General features: G+C 45.7%; 1 protein-coding gene across 6 annotated transcripts in view; it reads right to left on the minus strand.

Moving 5' to 3' along the window:
- The window catches only part of VTI1A (vesicle transport through interaction with t-SNAREs 1A), a 352,051-nt gene that overhangs the window by 48,152 nt on the left and 284,380 nt on the right, over positions 1–19,519 (minus strand). For 2 of the 6 annotated variants that reach the window (XM_073354360.1, XM_073354358.1), the window contains one exon: positions 7,404–7,457. The exons of the other annotated variants lie outside the window; for them this stretch is intronic. In XM_073354360.1, coding sequence (XP_073210461.1) covers positions 7,404–7,457 — 54 coding nt within the window. The remainder of the gene's footprint in view (positions 1–7,403; positions 7,458–19,519) is intronic. 6 annotated transcript variants of the gene reach the window in all.

Below are 19,519 nucleotides of genomic sequence, written 5' to 3' on the forward strand. Positions count from 1 at the left end.
GATCTGATCGCTGTTTGGGGAGAGGAATCCGTGCTATCAGAACTCCGTTCCAGTTTTCGAAATGCCAAAACCTTTGTCAAAATTTCCCAGGGCATGAAGGACAGAGGCCATAACAGGGACCCGAAGCAGTGCCGCGTGAAACTGAAGGAGCTGAGGCAAGCCTACCAGAAAACCAGAGAGGCGAACAGCCGCTCTGGGTCAGAGCCCCAAACATGCCGCTTCTATGGTGAGCTGCATGCCATTTTAGGGGGTTCGGCCACCACTACCCCAGCCGTGTTGTTTGACTCCTTCAATGGAGATGGAGGCAATACAGAAGCAGGTTTTGGGGACGAAGAAGATGATGATGAGGAGGAGGTTGTAGATAGCTCACAGCAAGCAAGCGGAGAAACCGGTTTTCCCGACAGCCAGGAACTGTTTCTCACCCTAGACCTGGAGCCAGTACCCCCCGAACCCACCCAAGGCTGCCTCCTGGACCCAGCAGGCGGAGAAGGGACCTCTGGTGAGTGTACCTTTTAAAATACTATACATGGTTTAAAAGCAAGCATGTGAAAGGATTACTTTGCCCTGGCATTTGCGGTTCTCCTAGATGTAGTCCTAAAGCCTTTGCAAAAGGTTTCTGGGGAGGGCAGCCTTATTGCGTCCTTCATGGTAGGACACTTTACCACTCCAGGCCAGTAACACGTACTCAGGAATCATTGTAGAACAAAGCATTGCAGTGTATGTTTGCTGGCATTCAAACAACATCCGTTTTTTATCTCTCTGTGTTATCCTCAGGAGAGTGAGATCTAATTCATGGTCACCTGGTTGAAATAGAGTGCTTTTCTTCAGGGGACACTCAGAGGAGCCCATTCCTGCTGGGCTGTTTGCCTGTGGCTAAACAGAAATGTTCCCCGCTGTTAGCCACAGGGAGGGGGGAAGGTTGAGGGGGTAGTCACGCGGTGGGAGGAGGCAAAATGCGATCTTGTAACAAAAGCACATGTGCTATGTATGTAATGTTAACAGCAAGGTTTACCCTGAAAGAGTGTAGCCACTGTTTTATAAAATGTGTCTTTTTAAATACCGCTGTCCCTTTTTTTTTCCTCCACCAGCTGCATGTGTTTCAATGATCACAGGATCTCCTCCTTCCCAGAGGCTAGTGAAGCTTAGAAAGAAAAAAAAATGCACTCGCGATGAAATGTTCTCCGAGCTCATGCTGTCCTCCCACACTGACAGAGCACAGACGAATGCGTGGAGGCAAATAATGTCAGAGTGCAGGAAAGCACAAAATGACCGGGAGGAGAGGTGGAGGGCTGAAGAGAGTAAGTGGCGGGCTGAATACAGGGCTGAAGCTCAAATGTGGCGGCAGCATGATGAGAGGAGGCAGGATTCAATGCTGAGGCTGCTGCAGGACCAAACCAGTATGCTCCAGTGTATGGTTGAGCTGCAGCAAAGGCAGCTGGAGCACAGACTGCCACTGCAGCCCCTCTGTAACCAACCGCCCTCCTCCTCAAGTTCCATAGCCTCCACACCCAGACGCCCAAGAACGCGGTGGGGGGGGGCCTCCGGCCAACCAGCCACTCCACCACAGAGGATTGCCCAAAAAAAAGAAGGCTGTCATTCAATAAATTTTAAAGTTGTAAACTTTTAAAGTGCTGTGCTTAAAGTGCTGTGTGGCATTTTCCTTCCCTCCTCCACCACCCCTCCTGGGCTACCTTGGTAGTCATCCCCCTATTTGTGTGATGAATGAATAAAGAATGCATGAATGTGAAGCAACAATGACTTTATTGCCTCTGCAAGCGGTGATTGAAGGGAGGAGGGGCGGGTGGTTAGCTTACAGGGAAGTAGAGTGAACCAAGGGGCGGGGGGTTTCATCAAGGAGAAACAAACAGAACTTTCACACCGTAGCCTGGCCAGTCATGAAACTGGTTTTCAAAGCTTCTCTGATGCGTACCGCGCCCTCCTGTGCTCTTCTAACCGCCCTGGTGTCTGGCTGCGCGTAACCAGCAGCCAGGCGATTTGCCTCAACCTCCCACCCCGCCATAAACGTCTCCCCCTTACTCTCACAGATATTGTGGAGCACACAGCAAGCAGTAATAACAGTGGGAATATTGGTTTCGCTGAGGTCTAAGCGAGTCAGTAAACTGCGCCAGCGCACCTTTAAACGTCCAAATGCACATTCTACCACCATTCTGCACTTGCTCAGCCTGTAGTTGAACAGCTCCTGACTACTGTCCAGGCTGCCTGTGTACGGCTTCATAAGCCATGGCATTAAGGGGTAGGCTGGGTCCCCAAGGATACATATAGGCATTTCAACATCCCCAACAGTTATTTTCTGGTCTGGGAATAAAGTCCCTTCCTGCAGCTTTTGAAACAGACCAGAGTTCCTGAAGATGCGAGCATCATGCACCTTTCCCGGCCATCCCACGTTGATGTTGGTGAAACGTCCCTTGTGATCCACCAGAGCTTGCAGCACTATCGAAAAGTACCCCTTGCGGTTTATGTACTCGGCGGCTTGGTGCTCCGGTGCCAAGATAGGGATATGGGTTCCGTCTATAGCCCCACCACAGTTAGGGAATCCCATTGCAGCAAAGCCATCCACTATGACCTGCACATTTCCCAGGGTCACTACCCTTGATATCAGCAGATCTTTGATTGCGTGGGCTACTTGCATCACAGCAGCCCCCACAGTAGATTTGCCAACTCCAAATTGATTCCCAACTGACCGGTAGCTGTCTGGCGTTGCAAGCTTCCACAGGGCTATCGCCACTCGCTTCTCAACTGTGAGGGCTGCTCTCATCTTGGTATTCATGCACCTCAGGGCAGGTGAAAGCAAGTCACAAAGTTCCATGAAAGTGCCCTTACGCATGCGAAAGTTTCGCAGCCACTGGGAATCGTCCCAGACCTGCAACACTATGCGGTCCCACCAGTCTGTGCTTGTTTCCCGAGCCCAGAATCGGCGTTCCACAGCATGAACCTGCCCCATTAGCACCATGATGCATGCATTGGCAGGGCCCATGCTTTCAGAGAAATCTGTGTCCATGTCCTGATCACTCACGTGACCGCGCTGACGTCGCCTCCTCGCCCGGTATCGCTTTGCCAGGTTCTGGTGCTGCATATACTGCTGGATAATGCGTGTGGTGTTTAATGTGCTCCTAATTGCCAAAGTGAGCTGAGCGGCCTCCATGCTTGCCTTGGTATGGCGTTCGCACAGAAAAAAGGCGCGGAACGATTGTCTGCCGTTGCTCTGACGGAGAGAGGGGCGACTGACGACACGGCTTACAGGGTTGGCTTCAGGGAGCTAAAATCAACAAAGGGGGTGTCTTTACATCAAGGAGTATTTCAGGCAGGACTTCACGGAGGGTTCCAATAAGAAATGGTGCACCTAAGTTATCGTTCTTATTGGAACAAGGAGGTTAGCCTGGCCTCTGATTGATACATGGCTAGATTTACCTCGCTGCACCTTCTCTGTGAGTGACTGCAGTGTGACCTAGAGGAATGAGTCCCCTAGACAGGGGAGGAGGCAAATGAATACAAAACAAATCTGGTCTATTTCTTGTTTTGATCCACTCCATCTATCTTTTACATCTTTGGCTGGCAGCAGATGGTGCAGAAGGACTGCATGCCATCCACATCTCATGGCTGCTCGGCAGAAGATGGTACAGTACGACTGCTAGCAGTCCGTATTGCCTGCCCGCTCACCATAAGACGGTTCAATAGGACTGACTGCAGGACTAAAGAGAATGACCTGGTCAAGTCACTCTGTTAGGGAAAAAGGGTTCCCCTCCCGTCTAGGGTTAGGACGGTTGCCTTCCCTGGACTTCTGTATTAGCCAAACAAAACACAGAGTCTTGGCTCTTTGATAAAGTGAGGCACTTTATTGCTAGCAAAACTCCAAATTTAGTCTCTGCGCCCATGTCTGCCCAGGCGCTCCCAGCCGACGTGGCCAGGAGCACCTCGGACATGACGATGACGGCTACCAGTCGTATTGTACCGTCTGCTGCCACAAGGCAAGGGGTTGCTGCTACTGTGTAGCAATGCCGTACCGCGTCTGCCAGCACCCAGGAGACATAGGGTGACAGTTACCTGAGCGGGCTCCATGCTTGCCGTGGTATGGCGTCTGCACAGGTAACTCAGGAAAAAAGGTGCGAAACGATTGTCTGCCCTTGCTTTCACGGAGGGAGGGAGGGAACAGGGGCCTGACGATATGTACCGAGAACCACCCGCGACAATGTTTTAGCCCCATCAGGCATTGGGATCTCAACCCAGAATTCCAATGGGCAGCGGAGACTGCGGGAACTGTGGGATAGCTACCCACAGTGCAACGATCCGGAAGTCGACTCTAGCCTCGGTACTGTGGAAGCGCTCCGCCGAGTTAATGCACTTAATGCACTTAGAGCATTTTCTGTGGGGACACACACACTCGAATATATAAAACCGATTTCTAAAAAACCGACTTCTATAAATTCGACCTTATTCCGTAGTGTAGACCTACAAAACATAAATGGTTTGATGATCTCTAATTTCCTTTCATATCACCAGCTGAACGTGGCAGTCTGCCACGCTGCTGGACATAACCTACTGGGAGATAGAATTGCCTAGAGCGAAGGCTTCCAAGCTGTAGTCAATGGAGTACTAGTTGATGGTCCACAGAGCATCTACTGCTGGTCTGTGAAGAGCTGAGTGCTCTCGTGGTGCTCGCTTTTCCCTCTCATTTCCAGCTGCTAAATTCCATTAAAAGTTACTACTTTCATAATAGTAACTTTTCCACATAAGCAAATGGAAGGGGAGGTGTATGCCAAGCAAGCTCTTCATTAAGATGTGCTCCACGGTACGAACAAAATTGAGGACCCCTGTTTATAGCGAATAGAACCTGGAACTGGGTTTTCGTTATGATTCTGACAGTGACCCCCTTTGTGACTGTGAGCAAGTCACTGTCGTCACTCTATGCCTCAGTTTCCCCATCTGTAAAATGGGTATTACCAACCAAATTAAGTTGCTGCAAGGCTTAATGAATGTTTGCAAAGCATATTGGGAACCTTCAATAGAAGATCCCACAAGGGTGCTGGAGGTTATTACTGTTATTACTGAAATAGACATTTGGATAGGAAAAAATACAACTTCTCTTCTAGCTTTGTCCTTGTTTTTTTACCCTCCCTCTCACCGATTTAGGAGGTAACGATCCAAAACACTTCTTTTTTGCTTCACATGCCACAAATTCATTGTTACATGCTGTGATCAGGTTGCCCTGTCCCAGACAGGATTACACCAATTCTTACAGCACGCTTCCAAACACTAAAGCACTAGTATCTTTCTGGCTGTCCAAAAAAAGAGCAATCATTTTTGGCTGCTTTTTCTTCCTGTAGTCTAGAATGTAAATATCACTTTGGCAAAAGCATCATTTAATAAATTTATTAGCCTTGAATCAGGACAGTCAGTGCCATACGACTCTGAATTCTGACTTGCTTAAGTTTGGAGGGCCCTTTTTGGACCCAATTGTTCAGGCACATCTCATGACTAGGAAAAATAAAATCTCTCTTACATGCATTAATTTGTCAGAGAAAATCAGTTCTCTAGAAATTGTCTCTTGTGCCAACAGCTTACAGCATATATGTAAAAGGAGCCACGGACTAAGCAAACTACAGGCTGTAGATTATAGAACGAAAAACAATCCAAAAAGTTCTATATTAAAATACGCAAAAAAAGAAACTTGGCGTCTTCCCAAAGAGAGAGATCTCTACCACCATAGTTTTCTATATCTCAGATGCAGTTTTCTAAAGCACACACCACTTGTGGAGAACAATATAAGAAGACACTGTTTTCCTGATAATGGTGCTTCTTGATTTTGCCTTGCATGGGATTTGCCATGCAATCTGCCCTTGCAACTACGCAGGGCCAGATGAGTTTTGTGTGTCCCCATGGGCACTCACTTAGTTTCTACCCCAGTGTGTTCAAGAGAGGGTAGGTCCAAATGACCCAACTTAACCACACAGGGGAATGGAAAACGTCCTCCACCATGCCTTTGAAAGGCCATTTGAACATGGAGTAGGTGATCTTAGGCTGCACGTGTGTGTGTCAACTGAGGGTGTGTGGGGATACCACATGATGAACTAACAGCTGATCTTAACTACCCCAATAAATATTTGTAATTTTACTCAGGGGCCTGGCACGAGATAACTTGAAGGCCTTAAATGTTTTACAGCCACTGGGGCAAGCACTCCTACTCCAGGCTGTGTCACTGATGTACCAGATTCTCCTGGTTCAGGGCCATAAATCCCCAGGACCTGAAGGAGAGGAGGCAGAAATTCTGGGCATGTCCTAGGCCCATGACACATGCAGGACCAAACGCACAGGTGTTCCTTGAAGCATAGTTCTTTTGTGTCCTACGTTGGACATCCTGAGTAACAGCTATTATAGACCCTGAAGAGGAAGTGCACACGTGTAAACACAAAAGAGGACTATGTGCCCAAAAAGTGGGTGGGGGAAAGCGTGTTAGGGCACATTTCACTTTTCACCTGCAAAGTGCATTGGGAACATTAAGCAACTAATTGCCACAACTCTTTGTGAGGCAGGAAAGTCATCATCCCTATATTGTAGACAGGGAGACAGAAACACAGAGATGTTAAGTGATTTGGCTAATGCTACAGGGAGTCAGCACCAAAAATGGGGTTAGAATGCAGAATTCCTGGCTCCCACTAGTGAGGTTGCACCACTGAATTATTCCTCTGCTTTTAGGCCTTGATCCAAAGCCCACAGCAATCCGTTGGAGCCTTTCCACTGACTCCACTGAATTTTGGATCAGGCCCGTAATCACTTTAGCATGGGTCAGAATTAAAACCAGCCTCCCAAGATATGCCAAGGTATTTTCTGGGAGCTATTTTCCATCATATTTAATAATGCAACCAACAGAGATTATTTTTGCCAGTGTGGCGCAATTCTGTCAGAGATCTTTTCAGCATGAGAAGAGGTGTGTGTTGATTGTTGGAATCAAGACAAAAAAAGTGAGAAATGTAACATGGTTACCAGTAGTTGCCTTGGCTGGAGTTTAGGAGGTTGAAGAGTTATGGAAATCAGACACACTGTGTTGACACACCACTTTTGGACACAAAGCCATGCTTTGTGCGTTTACAGCGAGATCTTTTCCAAGACCCTATTCAGCAAAGTAACTGTAGCCATAGTTTGCTACAGCTCTACAGACAGAAGAAAATGGTGCCACACACAACAGGCAACCACTCTCTGTGACCGTCATAGCCACTGATCCTACTGGAAAAAAAGCCTTATCTATCTGTCCCTAGTTATTTCTCACCTTTATTGCCTTAGGCCTCATCTACACTGGGATGGGTGGGGGAGGGGGAAATCGATCTAAGTTACGCAACTTCAGCTATGTGAATAATGTAGCCGAAGTCGATGTATTTAGATATACTTACTGTAGTAAGTCGACGGCTGACACGGTCCCGTCGACTCTGCCTGTGCCTCTTGCCCTGGTGGAGTAACCGAGTCGATGAGAGAGCTCTTGGCGGTCGATTTATCGCGTCTAGACTAGATGAGATAAATTGACCCCCGCTGGCTCGATCGTTGCCCGTCAATCCAGCGGGTAATGTGGACAAGCCCTTAGACTTCTCCAGTAGGGCCTTTTGCCTCTTTAGTCTGTCCAAAATGCTGCTGAACAGAACACAGGCTACCTAACTCCTTGCTCACTGCTCTAACCACAAGGCCATGCTGACTCCTTATACATGACTTTATATACTGGCAAGTATCCAGTTCTTTTTTTTTTTTTTTTAAAACATATACACTTTATTTCTTGGTGCACCATACAGCCATCACACCTTGCTCTCAAGTGCCTAACACACACCAGGCACTGGCATACACACACTGAGAAGGAAAGAAAACAATCAGAATTTATCCTAACCATGCATACTTAGGAAAGAAGTATGTATGTATTCCCTCCACTCCCTGCTACCCACTGAGTGTAAGTCAGTTGTGTTGAACAATGTGTCTGAAATGATTAAGTACTCAATTTGGATGACCTGCATAACTCACCCATGTGGCCAATAAAACCTTTACGTGACACTTTTCCATTCTTCCCTGAAACTAATCTTTTAATTCTTGGGTATGGATGGCCAGGTTAGAAAAGTTATTTATCCATAAGAGAAATAGCTTGCTGAGAACAAGAGGAATTCCATGAGCCAGCACTTTTCCTCCACAAATGAGAAAATAAAGAAGGGTTTCTTCATAGCATAATGTAGCTGAAAACAAATGGGCATAGCTAATTTTGGCCTGACAAGCGCACTTAGGATTCTCTACATTTCCCATGCAGGTCGGGCTTATCAGCTCACACTTGTTAGTGCAAAAATCTCCTTTCCTATCTCTGTTTCTGCCACTTCCCTTATCCTATCACTCTCCTGGAGTAAGTATGCTTGCTGGGCACTTCACTAGCCATTTAGCAAACACACTCATTCTGTTTTAGACAGAAAATCACATGTACACACAAATGACAGTAGACTTCACTGTAGTGCTTATCACAGAAAAAGGACAAGCTATCCTACTGTACATACTGTACTGCATGCTGCATCCCACGAAGATCTCTTTTCATCTGCCTCCCTTCTGGGAGCAATAGGCAGCATTTAAATTGCATACTTTAAAAAAAAATGTTTTGTTCATACAAAGAGCAGAGGAAAAAAATTACTCATAATGATTTGTTTCTGCAAAGGGTAGTGTTTGTAATTAAGAACATAAGAATGTCAATAATGGGTCAGACGAGGGTTGCCAGGTGTCCGGTTTTGGACCGGAATCCCTGTTTGAAAAGGGACCCTGGCAGCTCCGGTCAGCACTGCTGATCAGGCTGCTGAAAGTCCGGTCAGAATTGCAGCGGGGCTAAGGCAGATTCCCTGTCTGCCCTGGCTCCGCACGGCTCCCAGAAACGGCCAGGATGTCTGGCTCCTAGGCGCAAGGTGGCCGCAGGGGATCCTCATGCTGCCCCCACTCTGAGTGCCAGTTCTGGAGCGGCCAATGAGAGCTGCGGGGGAGGTGCCTGCAGGCACAGGCAGAGGCCTCTGGCTCCTCCGCCTAGGAGTCGGATATGCTGGCCACTTCCGAGCGCTGCAGGAAGCCTGCCTTAGCTTTGCTACACCTTGGACCAGGAACCACCTGAGGTAAGCACCACCCGGCCAGAGCCCACACCCCAAAACTCCTCATGCGCCCTAGCCCCGCTCCTGCCCCAGGTTGGAACCGCCTTCTGCACCCTAACTCCATCCTGGAGCCCTCATCCCAACCCTGTGCTCCAGCCCTCAACCCCACCCACACCCCAACCCCCTGCCCTAGCCTGGTCAAAGTGAGTGAGGGTGGGGGAAGAGCACGCGATGGAGTGAGGGGGGCATGGAGTGAGCAGGGGGCAGGGCCTCAGAGAAGGGGCGGAACCTCAGGGCAGGGGTGGGGCAAGGGTGTTAGATTAGAAAGTTGGCAATCCTAGGTCAGACCACTGGTCTAGCTCAATATCATGTCTTCTGACAGTGGCTGGTGCCAGATGCTTCACAGGGCAATTATTGAGTGATCCATCCCCTGTCATGCAGTCCCAGCTTCTGGCAGCCAGAGGTTTAGGTATACCCAGGGCTTGTATCTCTGACCATCCTGGCTAACAGCCCTTGATGGACCTATCCTCCATGAACTTACCTAATTCTTTTCTGAACCAAGTTATACTTTCAGCTTTCACAACATCCTCTGACAGATCTCCCACGTTGACTGTGCATTGTATGAAGAAGTACTTCCTTATGTTTGTTTTAAAACTGTTGCCTATTAATTTCACTGGGTGACCCCTGGTTGTTGTGTTATGTGAAGGGGAAAATAATACTTTCCTATTCACTTTCTCTACACCACTCATGACTTTATAGACCTCTGTCATGTCCCCTCTCAGTCATCTCATTTCTAAGTTGAACAGTCCCAGTCTTTTTAATCTCTTCTCATATGGAAGTTGTTCCATATCCCTAATCAGTTTTGTTGCCGTTCTCTGTACCTTTGCCAATTCTAATATATCTATTTTGAGATGAGGCGACCAGAACTGCAATCCGTATTCAAGGTGTGGGTGTACAATGGAGGCATTATGATATTTTCTGTCTCATTATCTATCAGTTTCCTAATGGTTCCGAACAGTGTTCACTTTTTTGACTGCTGCTGCACGTTGAGTGCATGTTTTCAGAGAATGATCCATGGTGACCTCAAGATCTCTCTTTCTTGAGTCATAACAGGTAATTTTCACCCCATCATTTCGTACGTAGAGTTGGGATTACATTTTCCAATGTGCATTACTTTGCATTTATCAACATTGAATTTAATTTTGTTGCCCGGTCACCCAGTTTTGTTGAGATCCCAACATAACTCCGCAGTCGGCAAGAAATCTACCTCATCATTTTGGGGCCCATATAGCCTAGAATCGAACGGGATGGAACGTTCAGAGTTCTGGCTCATTAAGCTGCCTCACCAGTGGATGGAGTGCACTCACTTGTTCATCAAACACTTTCCTTTCCAAAGCAAGTGAAGGGAAATAATGGAAACAAATCCTGATTACTGCCTTTCCCAGGAAAGAGGATGCTCTGACACCCTCATTGTTGGGGCATTTCTGGGGAATTTGACTTACAGGAGGGACTGGATTGAGTTTTACAATGCCTGTGCATGGACTTTTTTGTTCACACTAGATCAGGCAGAACGTGGTCAAGGGACTATTATGGCGATGGGCTATATTTGGCCCTGACCCAGCCACTGAAATACCTGCTGGAAGTGTCACACACATAGGGAGGTGATATAAAGGGTAAGAAGCTGCAGGAGAGGCTGCCCTGTTAGGACGAAGACATTTCTTCAGACTTCAGCCAGCCTGTGAGGCAAGGGGAAACCAAGTCTTGTTTCACAGATGGTTGGACCACTTGGGGGGTTGGAAAGACTGTCCAAATCTCCCTGAGGAAGGGGGAAACATTGGATTAAACCACGTTACAGATTTTGTTTCTCTAAGTCATTCTACAGTGTTTCTCCACTGAAACAGTGGGAAGGGCTGATTATAGGTCCCTAATGAAAGAGAAGGCCTAGAGATGGCCTAGATCACTTTCTGGAACTGACTTCTGCCCAGAACTGATCCAGAGCAATGAGCCTTGGTTTAGTTTTTGGATGAAGGAATATTTCTCTCTTTCCACCCTTTCCCCATCCTCAACCTTGAGGTATATTAATTTTCTTAGCTCCTGCTGCAGCCCATTTGGCCTCTATTATTATTATTTACTTGCCTTTTTCAGATTTTATTTTGGGTGAGCTTATATCACCTCATTGTACAGTGCTGCTGGCATTTAAAACACTTTTCTGTGATCCTCCCCTCACAAATTTGTTACCAACAAGCATTTCATCTCAACAGGGAACATAAATACCCAAACTAAGGTGAGAGAAAAGCTCTTGCTCATTTTGCATGTATAGCAAAGGACCACACTGATTGAGATGAATGTAAAACCTCTCTCTCTTTTTCCAGGTCTAAGGGAATGCCAATGATTACATTCTGCAGTAGACTTTGAAACTTGATAAAGGAAAGGTATGTAGCAGGCACAAATCATGATACCTGGGGCCATCACAAGTTGTTTATGTATCTACACAAATACTCTATGAATACTTTATGTGGAGTAGTTCTAATTTATTTCATACACTCAACTTCAGGGGAAAAGTACAATCAGTTGAATAGGGAATGACAAGGTTTGCACCACTATAATAATTAGGATTTGTGTCTATAGAACGAGGGGAAAAATGTTAGCTTTTTTCTTAAGCCTATTAAATGTGTGAAATTTATCTAAAAGTTAGGATTCAGGTTCAGAATATTTTACACTTCTTGATCCCCTAGCAAATCAGACAATTTGAACAGATGACTACTGTTGGAACTCCAACCCCACATAAGGCTATTTGGAGTTTATTTAAAGTACGTCACATTTAAAGCAGGGCTTGTTTCAGATGAATAGGCAAATCATTTAGAAGTGTGCATTTGCAAGGTCAGAAGTCACAGCAACTGTGCACACTGCTTGTCAACATATTCGGAGAAAATTGTGTAATCAACTTAAAATAGCAGTTACCCTTTATCTTGAAGGTCAGACTCACAGTTCCTGTATGTCACCACACTTGGCTATTAATCACTCAGGAGGAAATTTAACATTTTTCTTTACATTAAATAGTGCAAAAAGTGGGGCTAAGGCTGAATTCAGATGTCCTCACTCACCTCCCTTGAAGGCATATGGGATGGTTTGATTCTAAGTAGTCTCTCTGTCATTTAATTCTTACCCCCATTCTCCCAAAAATCCTCACTGACTTTGAGAGAAGGTTGCTAGATGGCATCACTCCCCAACACCAGCTGTAAATGCAAGGAAATAAGCAGCTAGGGTCATTCAACGACCTGTCTTCACTCCACTCATTTACATCTTGCAATTGGTTGGATACAGCACAAAACGTCTGCCACTCGTGCTCAGCCCTTTTGCTTCATCTGTATCAGGGTCTCTGTGAACTGTGGCAACTTGTGACCATGAAGCTAGTGAAGAGGGGGATTAAGGATTGTATTGAGGACAGAGGACAAAGAGTCCAATCAAAGCATGAGACAATGATAATGTAGGGGAGAGAGAGAGAGAACAAACTTATCCTGGAAACACAGATTCCATCAAACTGAAATCAGCCTGTTAAAACAGGCCCTTCTGTTCAATGCTCTAGCTTGTTAAATGGAAACTAATTAAATTCTGGAAAAAATAAAAATATACCTTCCTCCTGCCACTAACCCATAACAGCTTTAATATTTAGCACAACATGTGTCAGTCAATTGATAACAGTTCATTCTATCCCAATATATTGCTTGCACTGAATAGTGCCTTATTCGGCATTGACTCCCATTGAAGTCAACAAGGCTACTACTTTTGGAGTAAGGCAATAACCAGCATGAGAAGTGGTATCAGAATCTGGCCCTTAGGGAGACATTGCTTAAGTTGCATCCATTTACTCTCTAAAAGTGCATCCTGCGGGGATAAAAGTTTTGTTTGCTTGGAATTAATTATGGAAAGTCTTCGTCTCCAGTGTGACCAGCTACTCTCCATTTGCTGCCTCCATGCTTTTCACTTTCCCACTTTTTAAAGGGTTTGGAAATGGCAACAAAAGAGAGAATCCTCCTTTGTGGTTATTCCCATAGTTAGCAACACGCACATCTGGATAGAGTTTCAATAGTCCACTGTTATTCAAACAATCTGCAATCACACAGACTGTGTAGTCAACTAGCAGCTCAGAGCGTATAGCTTTTCATTATTATGTAGCATACAGTACACACCATGTACAAATAAACTCAAAACCTGCAGCAGCAACAATGAAACCTTCTATTCAGCTTTATTCACTAAACAGCCCTGTAAGAAGCCTTTATCGAAAGATGCAACACTTCTACTACTTATTTTGATCGTAGATGGGAAGGAGATTTCAGACAATGGAACTGCATCTGTTCAACATTCTTTAAAGCCACGTAGTGCAGTATTTATAGTATTTAAAAATAAAGGCTATAAAAACCCAGAGCTGAGTCTTTAGTTATGCGGGTGAACAGTGCCACATAACTTGTAACAGTAGCTGATTTTACAAGATATGTAACAATATGTACCAGCATAGCCCAAAGGCAGGATCAAGCCCTTAAACTTTTATATGGTGATTTGTGCTTAAAGATCTATTTCAGTCTGGATTCAATAACTCTTATTCTCCATTCCCCTGATGTTTTAACCCCCAATTCCCTGCTATCCCATGACCCATGTTAACTTTTTATTATAATACTCTGGATGCAGAATCATTTTTTTTAGCTTAATAATTATGGACTTGATCCTTTAACCTTTACTCAGAAGAGTCGCTTCAACAGTATATGAATGGAGCTACTCCCCTAAGAGTTGCTTGTTTGGACTGTCTTGAAACAGGAATTGTAGAATTGGAAGGCTGTCTTACTTTTACTGTTGTTTCTGTAAAGTATCCTTTATTGAAGTGTGTCTGTTTATGTGACACACTGTGGGTAACCTCCCTGCACAGGGCTAAACTTTGGCTCTCACATTGGGCAGCATTTACTCACACAAGTAGCCTCACTGGTGAGAGTAAAGGCACCACAACTATCCCATAGACTTTAGTTAGCACTCATGAAACTTCCCAGGGTGTATGGGCACCAACATGCAAAAGGGGTCAGGCAAAGTATGTGCCAGTTCTTTCCTTTTTCAAACAGCAACTAATGCATTCTTAAAGGAACATTAGAATGTGTCCATCTAAATTACATTATAACAGCCCATGGGCCACTTGAACTTCCATAGATCACCCTGAAGTAATTAGTGACCTTTGCAATGGCACAGTCAATCTGTTTTTCCAGGTTTCAGAGTAACAGCCGTGTTAGTCTGTATTTGCAAAAAGAAAAGGAGTACTTGTGGCACCTTAGAGACTAACTAATTTATTTGAGCATGAGCTTTCGTGAGCTACAGCTCACTTCATCGGATGCATACCGTGGAAACTGCAGCAGACTTTATATACACACAGGGAATATGAAACAATACCTCCTCCCACCCCACTGTCCTGCTGGTAATAGCTTATCTAAAGTGATCATCAGGTTGGGCCATTTCCAGCACAAATCCAGGTTTTCTCACCCTCCACCCCCCCACACAAATTCACTCTCCTGCTGGTGATAGCCCATCCAAAGTGACCACTCTCCACACAATGTGCATGATAATCAAGTTGGGCCATTTCCTGCACAAATCCAGGTTCTCTCACCCCCCCACCCCCATACACACACAAACTCACTCTCCTGCTGGTAATAGCTCATCCAAACTGACCACTCTCCAAGTTTAAATCCAAGTTAAACCAGAACATCTGGGGGGGGGGGTTAGGAAAAAACAAGGGGAAAAAGGCTACCTTGCATAATGACTTAGCCACTCCCAGTCTCTATTTAAGCCTAAATTAATAGTATCCAATTTGCAAATGAATTCCAATTCAGCAGTTTCTTGCTGGAGTCTGGATTTGAAGTTTTTTTGTTTTAAGATAGCGACCTTCATCTCTGTGATTGCGTGACCAGAGAGATCGAAGTGTTCTCCGACTGGTTTATGAATGTTATAATTCTTGACATCTGATTTGTGTCCATTTATTCTTTTACGTAGAGACTGTCCAGTTTGACCAATGTAAATGGTAGAGGGGCATTGCTGGCACATGATGGCATATATCACATTGGTGGATGTGCAGGTGAACGAGCCTCTGATAGTGTGGCTGATGTTATTAGGCCCTGTGATGGTGTCCCCTGAATAGATATGTGGGCACAGTTGGCAACGGGCTTTGTTGCAAGGATAAGTTCCTGGGTTAGTAGTTCTGTTGTGTGGTATGTCGTTGTTGGTGAGTATTTGCTTCAGGTTGCGGGGCTGTCTGTAGGCAAGGACTGGCCTGTCTCCCAAGATTTGTGAGAGTGTTGGGTCATCCTTTAGGATAGGTTGTAGATCCTTAATAATGCGTTGGAGGGGTTTTAGTTGGGGGCTGAAGGTGACGGCTAGTGGCGTTCTGTTATTTTCTTTGTTAGGCCTGTCCTGTAGTAGGTAACTTCTAGGAACTCTTCTGGCTCTATCAATCTGTTTCTTCACTTCTGCAGGTGGGTATTGTAGTTGTAAGAAAGCTTGACAGAGATCTTGTAGGTGTTTGTCTCTGTCTGAGGGGTTGGAACAAATGCGGTTGTATCGCAGAGTTTGGCTGTAGACGATGGATCGTGTGGTGTGGTCAGGGTGAAAGCTGGAGGCATGCAGGTAGGAATAGCGGTCAGTAGGTTTCCGGTATAGGGTGGTGTTTATGTGACCATTGTTTATTAGCACTGTAGTGTCCAGGAAGTGGATCTCTTGTGTGGACTGGACCAGGCTGAGGTTGATGGTGGGATAGAAATTGTTGAAATCATGGTGGAATTCCTCAAGGGCTTCTTTTCCATGGGTCCAGATGATGAAGATGTCATCAATATAGTGCAAGTAGAGTAGGGGCTTTAGGGGACGAGAGCTGAGGAAGCGTTGTTCTAAATCAGCCATAAAAATGTTGGCATACTGTGGGGCCATGCGGGTACCCATAGCAGTGCCGCTGATCTGAAGGTATACATTGTCCCCAAATGTGAAATAGTTATGGGTAAGGACAAAGTCACAAAGTTCAGCCACCAGGTTAGCCGTGACATTATCGGGGATAGTGTTCTTGACGGCTTGTAGTCCATCTTTGTGTGGAATGTTGGTGTAGAGGGCTTCTACATCCATAGTGGCCAGGATGGTGTTATCAGGAAGATCACCGATGGATTGAAGTTTCCTCAGGAAGTCAGTGGTGTCTCGAAGGTAGCTGGGAGTGCTGGTAGCGTAGGGCCTGAGGAGGGAGTCTACATAGCCAGACAATCCTGCTGTCAGGGTGCCAATGCCTGAGATGATGGGGCGTCCAGGATTTCCAGGTTTATGGATCTTGGGTAGTAGATAGAATATCCCAGGTCGGGGTTCCAGGGGTGTGTCTGTGCGGATTTGATCTTGTGCTTTTTCAGGAAGTTTCTTGAGCAAATGCTGTAGTTGCTTTTGGTAACTCTCAGTGGGATCATAGGGTAATGGCTTGTAGAAACTCGTGTTGGACAGCTGCCGAGCAGCCTCTTGTTCATATTCCGACCTATTCATGATGACAACAGCTCCTCCTTTGTCAGCCTTTTTGATTATGATGTCAGAGTTGTTTCTGAGGCTGTGGATGGCATTGCGTTCCGCATGGCTGAGGTTATGGGGCAAGTGATGCTGCTTTTCCACAATTTCAGCCCGTGCACGTCGGCGGAAGCACTCTATGTAGAAGTCCAGTCTGCTGTTTCGACCTTCAGGAGGAGTCCACCTAGAATCCCTCTTTCTGTAGTGTTGGTAGGGAGATCTCTGTGGATTAGTATGTTGTTCAGAGGTATTTTGGAAATATTCCTTGAGTCGGAGACGTCGAAAATAGGATTCTAGGTCACCACAGAACTGTATCATGTTCGTGGGGGTGGAGGGGCAGAAGGAGAGGCCCCGAGATAGAACAGCTGCTTCTGCTGGGCTGAGAGTATAGTTGGATAGGTTAACAATATTGCTAGGTGGGTTGAGGGAACCATTGCTGTGGCCCCTTGTAGCATGTAGTAGTTTAGAAAGTTTAGTGTCCTTTTTCTTTTGTAGAGAAGCAAAGTGTGCGTTGTAAATGGCTTGACTAGTTTTAGTAAAATCCAGCCACGAGGAAGTTTGTGTGGAAGGTTGGGTTTTTACTGTTTTTCCAGTATCTGCAGACACAGAGGTTTCTCTTTAGCATCAAGAATGAAGGTGCCTTCCTGCCCACCCACGCCCTGCCTTCCACCCCCGAAAAAGTTATTTTGGACAAAGCAAAGATTTTACATGACACATTCCACATTTTGGTTCTATTTTTGCTCACTCTTCAGTCTCTGTTTAAGAGAGCAGAGAACAGATGGTAAAGTGCATTGCTGCAGTCCAATGGTATTTCCATTTATTTATTTCTGGGAAAAGATAAGTGGAAGGAAAGGGTGGTTTGGATGCGGTAGATCTGATGGATCGGTCTTTGCAAGTGAACATCCAGGGTATTCTTGTCCTTTCTGCCACTAAAGGCTGGAACAAGCAGATGAAGATTGGGAGGCAACAGGTTTTTAAGAGTCATACATAGACCCACACTGAAACAGCCACAGGTTTGATCCATTTCTACCACGTATATCATAAATCCAAGAGGTCCCCCGTACATTGCCCACTGGTATGTTCAAACGTGATATTATGGTAACTGCTTCACTGTATCATCCAGACAGTGGAAGTTACAAGGTTATATCTACAAAAAGAAAAGGAGGACTTGTGGCACCTAGAGACTAACACATTTATTTGAGCATAAGCTTTGAAGTGAGCTGTAGCTCACAAAAGCTTATGCTGAAATAAATGTGTTAGTCTCTAGGTGCCACAAGTCCTCCTTTTCTTTTTGAGGATACAGACTAACACGGCTGCTACTCTGAAACCTGTCAAAGGTTATATCTGAAATTCAACAGTGAAATTCTCCTTTGGCCAAGCACCTGTAAAGACCAGAGCATAGCAGTGAAACATGGACAGACTTTGGGTAGCTAACAAGATCCCAAAGGGAGAGATCGTGACCTACTGGCTGGAGCACAGTATAGTGAAACAGAAGCTCTGTGTTCTCTTCCTGGCTCTGTCACTGGTTCCCTATTTGACTAAGAAAATAATGTAACTTCTCCTAGCCTAACAGTATGTATACGCTGCAATAAAACACCAGTGGCTGGCTTGGATCAGCTGACTTAAGGCTATAAAATTGCAGTGTAGACATTTGGGCTTGGACTGGCACTCAGTCTCAGGGACTCTTCCCCCCTCACGGAGTCTCAGAGCCTGGCCTCCAGCCTGAGCTCTGCAGCCTAGGCTCCGTAAGCCCAAGTCAGCTGACCCAGGCCAGCCACAGGTGTTTTATCACATTGCAAACATACCCTTAGTTTCCCCACTTGTATAATGGAGCAATATCATCTTCCCCAAAAGGATACTGTGAGTCTTAAGTAACTAGGGTGTGTTGCCCTCTGAAGTCCTCTCAACATTTATGGTCTGCTAGATAACGATGAAATTGGTTGTGAATCCTACAAAATGATTTAGCTTGAGGATATTCAGTTCCAGTAGCAGGAAAGAATTTTGATCTTCTAGCGACTGGTCATAGGCACAAGACTAAAAAGCCTTCATACTGCTCTAACTTGTAGGAGGGATATGATAGAGGTCACTATAGAGGGGGTGGGGACGTGATAGAGGTCTATAAAATCAGGAGTGGTGTGCAGAAAAAGTGTTATTACCCCTTCAAGTAACACAAGAACTAGGAGTCACCCAATGAAATTAATGGGCAGCAGGTTTAAAACAAAAAAGGAAGTACTTCTTCACATAATGCACAGTCAACCTGTGGAACTCATTGTCAGGGGATGCTGGGAAGGCCAAAAGCAGTAGTTCTCAAACTTTTATACTGGTGACCCCTTTCACATAGCAAACCTCTGACTGTGACCTCCCCCCATAAATTAAAAACACTTTTAAATATATTTAACACCATTATAAATGCTGGAGGCAAAGCAGGGTTTAGGGTGGAGGCTGACAGCTCGCGACTCCCCATGTAATAACCTCGCGATCCCCTGAGGGGTCCAAACCCCCAGTTTGAGAACCCCTGGCCAAAAGTTCATAAAAGAATTAGATCAGTTCATGGAGGATATGTCCATCAATGGCTGTTAGCTAAGATGGTCAGGGATGCATCCCAAGTTCTGGGTGCCCCTAAGCTTCTGACTGCCAGATGCTGGGACTGGATGACAGGGGATGGATCACTTGATAATTGTCCTGTTCTCTTCACGGCCTCTGAAGCCTCTGGAACGGGCCTCTGTCAGAGACAGGATACCGGGCTAGATGGACCATTAGTCTGGCCCTACATGGACATTCTTAGAATCATAGAATATCAGAGTTGGAAGGGACCTCAGGAGGTCATCTAGTCCAACCCCCTGTTCAAAGCAGGA

Source organism: Lepidochelys kempii, chromosome 7 (assembly GCF_965140265.1).
Source record: "Lepidochelys kempii isolate rLepKem1 chromosome 7, rLepKem1.hap2, whole genome shotgun sequence".
NCBI lineage: Eukaryota > Metazoa > Chordata > Testudines > Cheloniidae > Lepidochelys > Lepidochelys kempii.